Source organism: Eucalyptus grandis, chromosome 3, assembly GCF_016545825.1.
Source record: "Eucalyptus grandis isolate ANBG69807.140 chromosome 3, ASM1654582v1, whole genome shotgun sequence".
Lineage (NCBI taxonomy): Eukaryota > Viridiplantae > Streptophyta > Magnoliopsida > Myrtales > Myrtaceae > Eucalyptus > Eucalyptus grandis.
In genome coordinates, this window is record NC_052614.1 from 56248396 (window position 1) to 56261881 (window position 13486).

General features: G+C 41.8%; 1 protein-coding gene across 1 annotated transcript; it reads left to right on the top strand.

The window, feature by feature from the left end:
- The first annotated feature begins 10858 nt into the window (after positions 1 to 10858).
- LOC104440006 (solute carrier family 25 member 44) lies at positions 10859 to 11605 on the top strand. Its single transcript, XM_010052998.3, is given in 1 exon segment — positions 10859 to 11605. A coding segment is annotated over 1 exon segment (747 nt).
- Positions 11606 to 13486: the final 1881 nt, after the last annotated feature.

Genomic DNA, 13486 nt, shown 5'->3' on the forward strand with positions numbered 1-13486 from the left:
TCAACCTAGTTTGAATTAGCGGACTTCAGATTGGCCAACAGCATCTTGCAATCATCCACAACAAGATATAGGGCCCACGGGCTTTCTACTTTTCCGGCTTGGCAGCTCCACCACAAATCTAATGTCAATCTTTATGGGCGTGTTTGGCAACCGGCTAAATAGGGCGCATTTGGTTCTTTTGTTCCAAGAGGAATAAATTCTTATCGAAAATTGTTTTTTTTTTTGTTCCCGAGAATAAATTTGATTCCAAGCATTTTAAGCCGTTTGGTAACCGTCAAAATTTCTGATTTAAAAATAGAATTGTGTTTGGTACCGTTTTAATTATGTTCCAAATCAATTTCTTTTAATTTTTAAATAATTTTTTCCTTTTTTCCTTTTTTTCTTTTCTTTTTTCATTTTTTCATTTTTCCTTTTCTTTTTCCTTTTTTTTTTTCTTTTATTTTTCTCATCTTCTTCTTCTTCTTGTGGCCGGTCCGCGACCGCCGATCCGCCGCCGCCGAGGGCCAAAGCGACCTCAACCACCGGAGTGTTGGCTCGGCCCCTCGGCGAGGCGGGCCTTGTTTCGTCGGGCGAGACCGAGCCTCTCCCAAATTGGGCGAGCGCGCCAAATAGCCAACTTTTTAACATAAAATTTGACAATAATGCTAAAAAATCAATATGTATAATTAAAAATAATAATTACCCAAAGCTTTTGTTGAATGATCCGCCGGTGGCTGGGCTTGCCTTTGAGGGTGAGCTCGCCGGACCTCGCCCCGGAACCTAGGTGACTGCCGGTCGGAGTCGGACGGCCGGGGTCGCCCGAGATGGACTGAAAGGAAGAAGAAAATTTCTTGATTTTGATTCTCAAATTCGTTCCTTTTTTAATATTAAAAAAATAACGAACAAAATCAACTTTTTTTTGTTCTTAAAAGAAAAATTCTATTCTCAAATACTGAAAGCCAAATACTAGGGAACAAATTGTTCACTTAAAAGCTACTTAAAAATAATGGCCAAATGGTCCAATAACAAAAATTTTACCAAATGCGATTCTAAATTGGCCCAAAGGTCTTTGTGATTCGGGTAGACAAAGAGTTAGAACATCATCTTGCAATCATCCACAACAAGATATAGGGACCCTTTTATTTGGATGGTTCCGCCACAAATCTAAACTTTATGGGGCCATAGTGTTTAATTTTGTTCTTTTGTTTCTATGAGTAGATTTGTAATAGAAAAGTGTTTGGTAAATTTTTTGTTCTTGAGAATAAATTTGTTCCTAGGAATATATTTGAAGTAGAATCAAGAAGTAAAAAAAAAAGTTGATTCTTTGTTTCCGAGAACAATTCCAGAATGAGCCAACCAAGATTTTTTTCTTTTCTTTTCTCTTCTTCTTTTCCTTCTTATTTTTCTTCCTTTTCCCTTCTTCTTTCACCGCCACAACCATTGGCCGCCGCCGCGGCCGCCGCCACTATCCGCCGTCACTAGTCACCGAAGCTTGTTCAGCCACCGATGAGGCTTGGCCTCACTCGGGCCTCCCTCGGCCATCAGCGAGCCTTGCTTGGCCAGGCGAGACTTGATCGAGCCTTGGTTGGGCTAGGCTGGGTGAGGCTCAACCTCGCCCAAATCTGGCGAGGCCGAGCTCGCCTAGCCACCGGCAGGGCTCGACCTTGCTGGCCACCACAAGGTCTGGACTTCTCTTCTTTCTTTTTCAAATTTATGATCGGTCCTAGGTTGAAATTAGAAAAGTTCCTTTTCCGCATCCGAAAGCCTTGGTTCAAATCCAGCTCGTGACAAAGGCAGAAGTTAAAGTCTCAAACGAGAGCCTAGCCCAGGAGCAAGGGATTAAGGAAATCGAGTAGGAGTAGGCAAACTACGAGCTGCTAGGGAAAGCTTTGGGATGTGGCTGAGAAATGAGAATGAGTTCCACAGCTCAAGTTATTAATAGACTCAGGAGGTGCTGGGCTATCGAAGAGATTAGACCAAGATTTGACACTCGCCCGGCCCCTTATGGTTGCAAGAGCATGGATTTCTCCATCGATGGATTGGGGCTTTCTAAGTTGGCACTGCGCTCATCGGTTGCTTGTTTTGCTTGCTTTACCTGAACAACGAGGTGAAGACTGCCTTTTCTTTATTCTATTTCACAGGCTCGATGAGATCAATAATACTCTTTTTTAATAAGTAAATAAGATGATCAGATAGATTATGTAATTGGGGATATCTGCAAGTATATCTACAAGTCAAATCCAATCCTTGGAATGTAGATTCAAAGGGTCGGGTCCGCATTAGTTTAAGGTGCTTGTGCTCCTTGGCCTTTGAGTTGGACTTGACTTTAACACTTTCACAAAGGAGGTTTGGGAGAAGTTGTTTTTTGTAGCTGCAGCCTCGCCTTGGTCAACGAGGCTGACCTTGCGGTGGCTCGGCGAGGTTGAGCCTTGTCGGCCTAGGTGAGCTCGGGTGAGGTCGAGGCTTAGCCGACAAGGCGCGGCCTCACCGAGGGCGGCAACCCTTGATGAGGTTGCCGACCCTCACCTGGCCGGTTGCCGGTCATCCCAAGGCTGGTGATCGGCTGAAGAAGAAGATAAAAGAAAAGAAAATAAAATAAGAAAAAAATAAATTATTTAAAAATTAGAAGAAAATAGTTTGGATTACAAATTTTGAGAATGATGTCAAACGCAATTTTATTTCGAGAATAAAAATTTTAAGTAGTTACCAAACATTTTTATATGCTTAGAATTTATTTTTGAAAGATAATAAAAAAAATTATTTTTAATAAAAAATTATTCTTAAGAACATAATAGTTATTTATCTCTACAAAAAGTTGATCCACTTTCTTCTTCTTCAAATATAGAAGAGCTCGGAAGACGGCTGAGGGTTTCGGTGGTCAACGCCCGAAAACCGCGAGTTGAAACGTTCCCGGAAAACACGGGAAGATGGACAGAGATGACGGACGCGATGCGATCCGATGACGCCTTAAAGGGAAGAAGAACGTTAGCAATCTGCCGGACTCGGTGCTCCTCCATATTCTGTCCTTCCCGGGCCTTTGCCCACGAGAGATCGCCGTCGGGAGACGCCGTGATGGTGCCGGGGTTCCGCCATCTCCGGACTTCTACCCGCCACTTGTCTTTCTATCACTTTGTCCTTACCACGACTGCAAAGTTGGAGACTGCTTTTGAAGCGAGGACACATTCCTGAATTTTACCAATCACGTGTTGACTCTGCACGAGAGCCCCACGATCGATTCGTTCCCTCTTAATTTAAACTGTGCATCTAAGGTGCACCCCTATGATCCTAAATATGAGGACTATACTCCGGAGAGGAGAAGAACGTGGAACAAACCGGATACGTGGATTCGTTTTGCGGCGAGGAGAAAAGTTAAGTTCCTCGATTTGGACTTCTTACGGTGTGCTTGGGAGTTCCGACATTGTCTTTACTTCCCACTTAATCTTTACGTGCTGCCCAGCATTGTCTTTAGGTGTAGCAGCTTAGCAGAGCTGAAGCTGGCTTCCTGTGTGGTCTGACCGGTGGCGGGACGGGTCCAACTAAGGTCGCTTACAAAATTGTTTATGAAGGATATTCACTTACCTGAAAGAAGGTTGGCTGACATACTATCCGGTAACCCGTTGCTGAAAGAATTGTCTATTGAAGATTGTCACGGCCTCCACGAGCGTAAATTCGGTCGTGGCCCATCCATTGAAGTTTTAAATTTAAAGGAATGCGCAGTCTTGAAAAGCTTGATCTTACACGATTAGATATCAAACATTTAACCATTGATCAGTATGGGGATCTGGAGCTAGTTTGTCCTAATGTGAGGATTCTGGATATTGCTGTATCTAAATTATGTTAAGGCGACTGATATGTCATCACTGGTTGATACGTCCCTCAGCTTCAGTGATAATTTAAGATATCCTTACGGGAAATATTGTGAGTTCGGACTGCTTTTGGAAAAGCTCAGCCGCAGTCCTTATCTTATGCTATGCAATTTGTGCATACTAGCATGGTTTCTCTGCTTTTGCTCTGACCTATTTTGTCTTGCTTTGAGGTACTTTTGAATGATTTGGGTTCTGATCCTTCAGGTGAGGAGTATTGCTATTTGTTCGATTGGATATTCTCACATTTCAACTGTCCTAAAATTTGTAGAATAGAAGTTGGGTGAACTGATTTTGGATGGGTCTTACTTGAAATGGACAGTGGCTGTGCCGTTTCTCTGCTTTGGCTTCTGTGTTCTGTAGCTTTTTTATGCTTCAGTTCATCAGGTGATGTCCGAGATGAAGGGTAAAAGAAAATATTATTAACTTAGGCTGGGTTCTTTTATTTATGCCCACCTAAACTTTTATAAGGTGGCCTTCCTTGCATCTGCTGGCCTATAAACTTTGAGCAATTGTAAACTATGATCCATAACCTATTCATGTAACTGAAAACTAAGGCGTCTGTCTTCCTTGTGTCCTTGTTTTCTTTGTGGCATTTTTTGGACGATATTGTTTTCACTTTTTACGTGACATGTGTTACCATTTTAAATGTGCATGTATATGCTCTTGTGATTTGCCTTTCTAAATATTCTATGATAGCTAATTGAAAATTTCCTGACATGACTCTGAATTGAATGGTATCATATAATTTCATTTCAGTCAGTCCATACATACACATGCACTCGAGTGCCCACAATGTATGTCCGATAGTAATATTCATTCAAAGTCGGTCCAAGTAATTCTTTTAAAGCCAGGTATTAACTACATGGGAACTGACAAATCAGCCATGCCCATCTTTCGCCTGGAAGTATGTGACACTTGAACTGCGTCTGAATACGTGGTACCTCCCCGGCATCTCTAGCTCGTTGAGGAACTCTCATTTTCTTGAGACACTCACTATCTATGTTTATCCTGGAAGAGATGAAGATGACTCCGAGGTATAAATGCTTGAACTGTAACATTTTATTGGCATATTAGAACTTGGAATTAATGGAGATTGAAAAGTCACTTTAAATTTCTAGCTTGCCGAAGCAGGGTGTAAGCTTGCATTTGAGTTCAACGGCTTTAGTTACTGGAGTTCAGTGGACAGCACATTTCCTTGTCTCGAGGACCAGCTTAAGCATGTTAAGATATATGGTTATGTACTGGAGCCTGACGTCATTGAGCTCATTGAATTTCTGCTCAAGAATGCACAGGTCTTGGAGAAAATTGAGATGTCTACCAAGAAGACTCTGCAGCGAACAGGCAGCAAGTTCATGTTCTCCAGCAACATTGGTCGTCCATCAAAGGATTATTGTACATCAGATGCGCTGCTAGAGTTTTCACAGAAGTTTTTAAGTTTCCCAAGGGCCTCAACAAGTGCAGTAATTCACCCGGGTTAGACACTGGTATTGGAATTTTCACCCTTTATTTTGGACAACCCTTGATGTTTCTATGCCAGGCATGTCTCACATTTGGTGGACTTTACAAAAGTAGTTGGGCTTTATGACGAATTCGCCCCTTTGCCTCAGGTCTATGATTCGCAACATCCACGACTCTGTGCGGGCAGCTTTATGAATATTTTGATGGTGGATGTGCCATTTTTTTCGAAGTATGTTTCTCTTAACAGCTTTTCTTTTCATATTCCTAGCTCTTGCAAATAGTTCGGCTAAAATTTTTGCAGTACAGATTTACTTGAACAATCTATTGACACCAGTTACATTCTGTTCATGAGTAGCCTTTGCTCTTGCGGCTGCTGTCTCTCTTGGTTTTTCATTTCAGAGGCTGCCATCTTTGTTCTTTCACTTTTCAGGTTTAGCTACCCTCTTCTTTATCTTGAAAGGGAGTCAATGCGGTTCAACATTCTTAATGATTACCATCAACATCAATATCAGTACAATCCGAAGCTACTTTGTACCATAAAATATTGAGTTGTGCAGTCCTCCAAGTTCGTGTCTTTTCTTGATGTCTACCCTAAAATCGTTATTATATGTGCTCTTCTTGCAAATTAACAAGATCATTTTGTCCCTTATTTGACGTGCGAGTTATTTTTCCTTTATAGATAACATGAGTATCCAACTTTGTATCTTTACTTAAGGTAATTTGTAGTCGACCCTTTATACCCTTATACTATGAATTGCATCAAATCAGTCCAACTATATATTTTACTTCATCCCCTCCAGACACAGGTTTCCAAGGCGACTTTTCATAGTAACATCTCCATTGAGCATTGACTGGTATACCACGCATTTCCTCCGGCGCAATTCCACAATAATAAGTGGTGCTCTAATATGAGATTTTACAAAATAAGCACTTCCACATTGTTTTCTGGAAACCCAATAGGAACAACGTCAGATTTGATCAAAGTCAAACCAAATGGGATTTGATTTCTGAACCAAATAGGTAGTTTCAACTTGATCCGGCCGTTTCAATTCAGTTCAACATTTGAACAGAACTTTTCCGGCTCGATTTTATTACGTCCTAGTCCAAGTTGCTTCTTTTACACTCCACGTACTTTCCTTGAATTGGTATTCTTTGTATTCTGGGAGCTCCATCTTTAAGGCTTCGACTGCTTCTAGGCAGAGCGACACCTCCCAGGTATTTCCACCTCATACAGGAATTTCTATTGTTGCGAGATCCTCACTAGTTGTGCTCAACTTGGACCTCATCGCATATTTACATACGAATTTCCATTCAATCTATCACAAGTGCTGGAGATGAAAGAGCGGCTTGCATTCAAATTTCAGCACGCTGAAGCTGGCTGGATGCAAGCACGTGACTTCGACGGCGAAAACTAGTGCCTCGAGCGATAAGCTTAAGCAATGTAAAGATACGGGGATATGTCATGGAGCTCATCTAGGTTCTACTTGAGAGTGCGCTGATCTTGGAGAAGATGTCAGAAACAGCAATTTACGTCTCTGCATTTTTTTCCCATGAGTTACTGTGTCATCCAGGTTACTGGGTGCTTTTTTACCTTTCTCGCTCCTCTTCAATTTCCCATGCTTTTTTCCTCACGGAAAAGGAGGAGGTTGAATTCTGATTTTAGGTGGTTCACAGCAGGCTTCGTCACTTGGCTTGTTTCTTGTTGCTCTCCAAGCGTGTGTAGAATGTACTGCCTGGGTTCAATTGTCCAACCCCGTTTCCGGCATATTTCTGTTTAGCCCCTGATTTCTCTGTCACATTTATTTCTTGTTTGCTGCAGTGGTTCTGACCACATCATAGTGTGCTGGAGTAGATCAACTATTGGAGGTCAGTCATGTTGTCGGGGGAAGAAGCAATGCGGAAAGTTTGAAAGGGCCATAAAGATGGTAGAAATGATGTAATCAGTAATTTCCTGGACTTGGTCCTAGTCTACATACGCAAAATTATCTTTTGATCAGTGTGCTTTCCAAAAATGTGAAGAGCAGACAGTGCACAATGGTCTTGAGTATGATGGCAAGTTCTTAAATTTCACCAATCATGTATTGAGCCCTGCACGAGAGCCCGACAATTGCTTGGAGAGTTGTCTATTGGAAAAATGCTATGGTCTCCAAAAGCTCTAATTCGATAGGCACCCGTCAATTGAAGAATTGAACCTCGACATGTGCAAGGGTTGAAGAAACTTGATCTTGCTTGCTCAGCCAAAAACAAATTAACTATTGTCATTAACATTGGGAGTCGTGTAAAAAAGACGGTCTATACTTAAGTTAGGATTCCGCAAATTTCTAGGTCAATGAAGTGGGTCAATTTAACCAATTACTCATCTCTGATTGATGTATGGCTACTTCGGTCATCACCTCAAATGTTCTTGAAAGGCATACCGCGAAGTCAGAGTGCTTCTCAAGAAGCTGAGAAGCAATGTGTGTTTTATGCCATACACTTGTTGTATACTGGTATGGTTTCTCCACTATTGCTTTAACCTTATTTATCTTGCTTTTGAAGTACTTTTAAATAATTGAGCCGACAGAGTCACATAACCGGGGGTATTGAGCCGACATGTCGGTTATGTGACTCTGTGCGTAGCACAAGTCAGCCCAACAAGAGCCCTTGTGAGCTCCACCACCTCACCTCAAGTGCGGGAGGCTATACTATACATGCCTACTTGACGATAACCACATCCGAAGATGTGAAGGGGAGTCTACCTTCTCCACCGGTGGCCCCCTCATTGCTAGGTGAACATTTTTCTTTCCCATTAGCTGGGAATAACCCTACATTTTTACGTCTCAAAATTTAGACGAAATAATATAAGGACGTGCTTAGTTTCAAAGTACTTTTAAATGATTCAACTGGGAGTCCTTGAGCAAGAAGTAATACTCTCTGACTGATTTTTCTCAAATGATCTTGAAACTGAGTTTAATGTCCAATCTATTTTAGTCTCTTCATTCTTGTTGTCCTGTGACTGTCGATGAGGTAATACGAAGAGGTAGTAAGGAAAAAAGCTAATTCACTCACACCAGCATCCATTTTACTCATCCTGCCCTTAAACTTGTCTTTGCATGCTTCCCCTCATGTAACTCAGACATTGTCGAGGTTTTTTGTGTCAGTTTTTGCATTGTTATGAACATGTCATCCTTTCACAAGCAATTCATACTTTGTGGTCTCATTCGTTGATATATTCTGTCATTTGCAACCGTTCAAGTGAGTACGAGATCGGCTCTCTTGAATTATTTTGTAATGCTCCAAATGCATAGTTTAATTAGGTGGCTTGAATGTGTTGAAGATATGGAAGAAACCGTACAATCTTGATCTTCCTTCACTAACACGCTTTGTGACATGTCCATTGTTTTGTTCCAATGCTGTAATATCCGCCATGTCTCTTCCCTCTATATTAACCAAAATCAAACACACAAAAAGTTGATTTCAAGTCGATGCTTTTGACTGATCAAAAAATAATGATTATGATGATGTTGTCGAAGTCGGTTTATGTTTTCACAGTCGCAATTAAGTTGAAGTGTCCGACTTCCTTTCCTATGAATCTAAACAATTCTTTCTTCTATCAAGTATTCATTTATGGGAATTGACACAACCGCCATGCCCATTACTTGCACGAAATCTTTTGAGGCCTGAACTAAGTCAAACGAAGTGGCACCACCCTGGATCTAAGCATATTCAAGAGTTTCCAAAATCAAACACACAAAAAGTTGATTTCAAGTTGATGCTTTTGACTAATCAAAAAATAATGATTATGATGATGTTGTCGAAGTCGGTTTATGTTTTCACAGTCGCAATTAAGTTGAAGTGTCCGACTTCCTTTCCTATGAATCTAAACAATAATTTCTTCTATCAAGTATTCATTTATGGGAATTGACACAACCGCCATGCCCATTACTTGCACGAAATCTTTTGAGGCCTGAACTAAGTCAAACGAAGTGGCACCACCCTGGGATCTAAGCATATTCAAGAGTTTCCAAAATCAAACACACAAAAAGTTGATTTCAAGTCGATGCTTTTGACTGATCAAAAAATAATGATTATGATGATGTTGTCGAAGTCGGTTTATGTTTTCACAGTCGCAATTAAGTTGAAGTGTCCGACTTCCTTTCCTATGAATCTAAACAATTCTTTCTTCTATCAAGTATTCATTTATGGGAATTGACACAACCGCCATGCCCATTACTTGCACGAAATCTTTTGAGGCCTGAACTAAGTCAAACGAAGTGGCACCACCCTGGGATCTAAGCATATTCAAGAGTTTCCATATTCTTGGGAAACTCACTGCCTACATTTAGACCAAAATATATAAATCCTTTAGAACAAGTTTATTTTCTAGTTTTACTTCTCGCTCAATTGTTTACGTTTGTTTTACACTCCCGCCATCTCACATAACATTAAATTTTGAAGTGGATTTTTTTTTTCTTTTAAGAAAAATTATATATATGTATATTAATTTAATCAAACGGCACATTATTTTATGCAAACAAAAACTCAAAATAGAAAAATATGACTGTTCTTGCCTTTCATCAATCGCGACGTCACTTTCAGCGGCCGCCCTGATAAGGAAAGCGACGGGACCAGTGAAATTTTCTTGACTTTTCTTGGATTAAGGAAGGCAATTTATCAAAGTTTCATTGGCTGAGTGAAGGGGCACCATATGCAACCCATGTAGAGACAAAGAAAACTCAATCGATCCCACCTTCCTTTTTTATTATTTCAACCAAAGCCCGTTCGCTCGAAGCGATCCGGCGCCCACAGTTGCGGAGGAAATCAGCGGTGCCGCCTCGACACTGGACCTGCACAGGGCGAGCAGCTGAACCTCAAACCCATCAAATCCCAGCCCAAGTTTTCCGCCCGACCGACACATGTCCCCTGCTTCGATCGATACTAGCACCTCGCTTAAATCCATTTCTCGAGGGAGGAAATATAACTCTCTCTCTCTCTCTCTCTCTCTTTCTAGTTTTCTGGAGTCTGCCTTCTGTCTCACTCTGTGTACTCTTGAAAAAGTGAGGTTCCTTTTGTCCCCACGTGAAATCATTCGCCTGTTGGATGAAAGACCATGTTCATCATGGTCCACGGTTTCTGTCTCTTGTAAGAAACCATCTTTTAAAATCAGGTTTGTCCATCAAAGGTCGGAAATCTCTCAACGCCTTCTCTGCGTGAACCTCGTCCGTTTCCGAAAGTCCTCTTCATGATCCTTCTTTTCTCTTCCGATACCTCCGTCCAATAATTAGAGCAACTCTGCTTCTTATCCACACTACTATTATTTTTGTCCATTGTTTGTCATCACTCCCTCCTCAGATCAACCTTTTTTTTTCTTCTCTCCATCTCCGTACAAGTTTCTGGTAGATCTCCATCTGCTTAACAAAAGCGATTCTCAATCCGCATAAGTGGAATTGGGATCAGTTCAGTTGTCTGGACTTCAGATTCGTTTGAGTTTGTCCAGTTAAAGCAGAACAGAGGAATCATACACAGTTTGCGGATATCTTTTTATTTTTTATTTTTTTACGAATTTGCTTCAAGAGATGAGCTTGGGAGCAACAGAGGAAGGTTCAGCTCCAAAGATTTAAATCCCAGCAGATGTGGATTGGCATATGCTTGACAAATCAAAATTCTTCATCCTTGGAGCAGGTCTCTTCTCAGGTGTGTCGGCTGCTCTCCACCCAGTTGTGGTGCTCAAGACGAGGCAACAAGTCTCACACGCACAGGTCTCTTGCTTCAAGATGTCGTTCTCCATCATGAGGCATGAAGGCCTGAGAGGATTTTACAGAGGGTTTGGGACGTCCCTGCTGGGCACAATCCCAGCGAGAGCCCTCTACATGACTGCCCTTGAGGTCACCAAAAGCAGTGTTGGGTCAGCCACTGTGAAGCTAGGGCTCTCAGAGACCAGTGCCCTGGCCATTGCCAATGCCGCGGCAGGGGTAAGCTCAGCCATGGCTGCTCAGCTCGTGTGGACCCCAGTCGATGTGGTGAGCCAGAGATTAATGGTCCAAGGCCAAAAAAATGGCTTCACTAGCAAAAGGAGCTTACTTGGTCAAGGGGGTATTGGTTCTTGTAGGTACAAAAATGGTCTTGATGCATTCAAGAAAATACTTTGTGCTGATGGTCTGAGAGGCCTATACAGAGGGTTTGGGATTTCAATTTTGACATATGCACCTTCAAATTCAGTTTGGTGGGCTTCTTATTCTGTGGCCAATAGGCTCATTAGAGGTGGTTTTGTGGGCAAAAGTGGTGAAAGAAGCCGAAAAGACGGTTCTTCTTATGGCCACTAAAATTGGAGCGATGACCACTAAAATTAAAATTAAAGTGCAAACACAGAAAAAGAAATCACTAAGAAACTTCACCGAAATTAAAATATCCTCAAAGTTACAGTCATTTCTCAATGCACATGAAGAATAACAGACTCTAAATCTAAAACTGAAATTGAAAGACGTTAGTTTAGCATAGGAAATGCTCCGGAAGGAAATTTGGCGAAGTTTTGGCATAGCTTGAGGGACCCCTCTTTTTCTGAGTTTTTTTTATTTATAGTCCTAGGATTTCGTTTGACGATTATTGGAAATCATGTGTGATCCCCCTCTCCAATTGCTCCATATTTCCACGATTTTAGTAACTTCCAAGATAATAATTGTGTCCTGCAATAGAGATAAAATCATGCATAAAGCGTGTGCCCAAGACAGAACTAACCATCTCATAGTAAAAATAATCCCATAAAATTTGGAAAAGATAATAATTTCTGCAGACCTCATTGGTGTCACACACCTTCTAAATACTATTTACATGTCTATCCTCCTCAGCTGCATAGTGTCTTGTTGTTACCCTCTAGTGATGCCAATCCCCTGTTAAAGCCATGATGATCACCGCCATCATCTATCACTGTGTAAGGATGAGCATGATTCCAGAGTTAGATAGAAATCAGAGAATCGAATTTGTGAGAACCGATCCGATTCTAAGTTTTAGAGTGAGAGAGTTCAATATTCGGTTTCACTTTTTTAAGAACCACCAGTTTCCGATCCCGTTTGGTTTTATAGAAACCGAACTGAGAACTTGAACCGGGAAGGGAACCGGACCGGAAACCCTGAATCCCTGATTATATAATTATACTCTCCCGTTCCCCAACTCAATTCCATTTCTCTCCACTTTCACCTCTGTCTCTCCTTGCACGACGTTGAGTCCTTGTGCGACGCTGCATCTCATCTCTGTCACGCTGCTTCTCCGACTCACTTCAGTTTCCACTTCTCCATCGTTGCTGTTGCGCTAAGCCCTTCGTTTTGCTGTCACCACTGCTAGCCGCTGCTAAGATCCGAGGAATTTAGTGAAGTCACAGTGAATCTCAACTCACGCTCACACTCACCGAGTCGCAGTGAGCGAGCGACCAAGTGGGACTGGAAATTTAGGCCCTTCTCCATCTTCTTCTTCTCTTCTTCTTTTATTCCCCACGCTTTCTTGTCTCTTTTAAGATCGACCTCGACCTCCTTTAATTCCTCTCCCTCCTCAGACCAAAACCACGAAAATTGCGTTACCTGCGCCCCTCTCTCTTTCTCTCACTACAGCAACCATTATCCAGCAGGTAAGCTTGTTGCTGGATCTGCTCGATTTCGTGCTTTATTCGATTGCTGAATCTGCATGTGTGCGTACAATTACGCGTGTGTTTTGTTTGTCAAATTGGCTTCAGGCTGGTTGTGTATGTTGCCGGCGTTTGTTGCTGCTGATTTTGCGTTTCGATTGCTTCTGAGTGCTCGGGATCAAGGCCTGAGCTGATAAGCTTGGAGTTAGTTCGATTGTTGCCTTCTTTAGCTCGCTGCTTGGCTACGATTGGTCTAGGGCTTTCGTTAGTAGGCTCAATCGGATATGTTGCGTTGTTAAGATGATTGACTGCACGATTGCTGGTATTTGGATGTTTTTGAATTCATGATGAATGACTAACGTTGAGCTCGAATGAGTAATTCTTTAAAGGGTGCTATCTGGTGATTTTCAGCAACTGATTTGTAGAACCTTGGGAAATGGTCGATGAGATTATCTGCTCAAAATCTAGTGATCTTGAGCAACTGACTATTCGAGTGAAGCTCCCTGATTTGGGCAATAGCTGAGATAAAAGGTGGAAGGATCTCGGTCTTTTGCCCGTCTTGCATTACTGAGTAGATTTCCTCAATGAG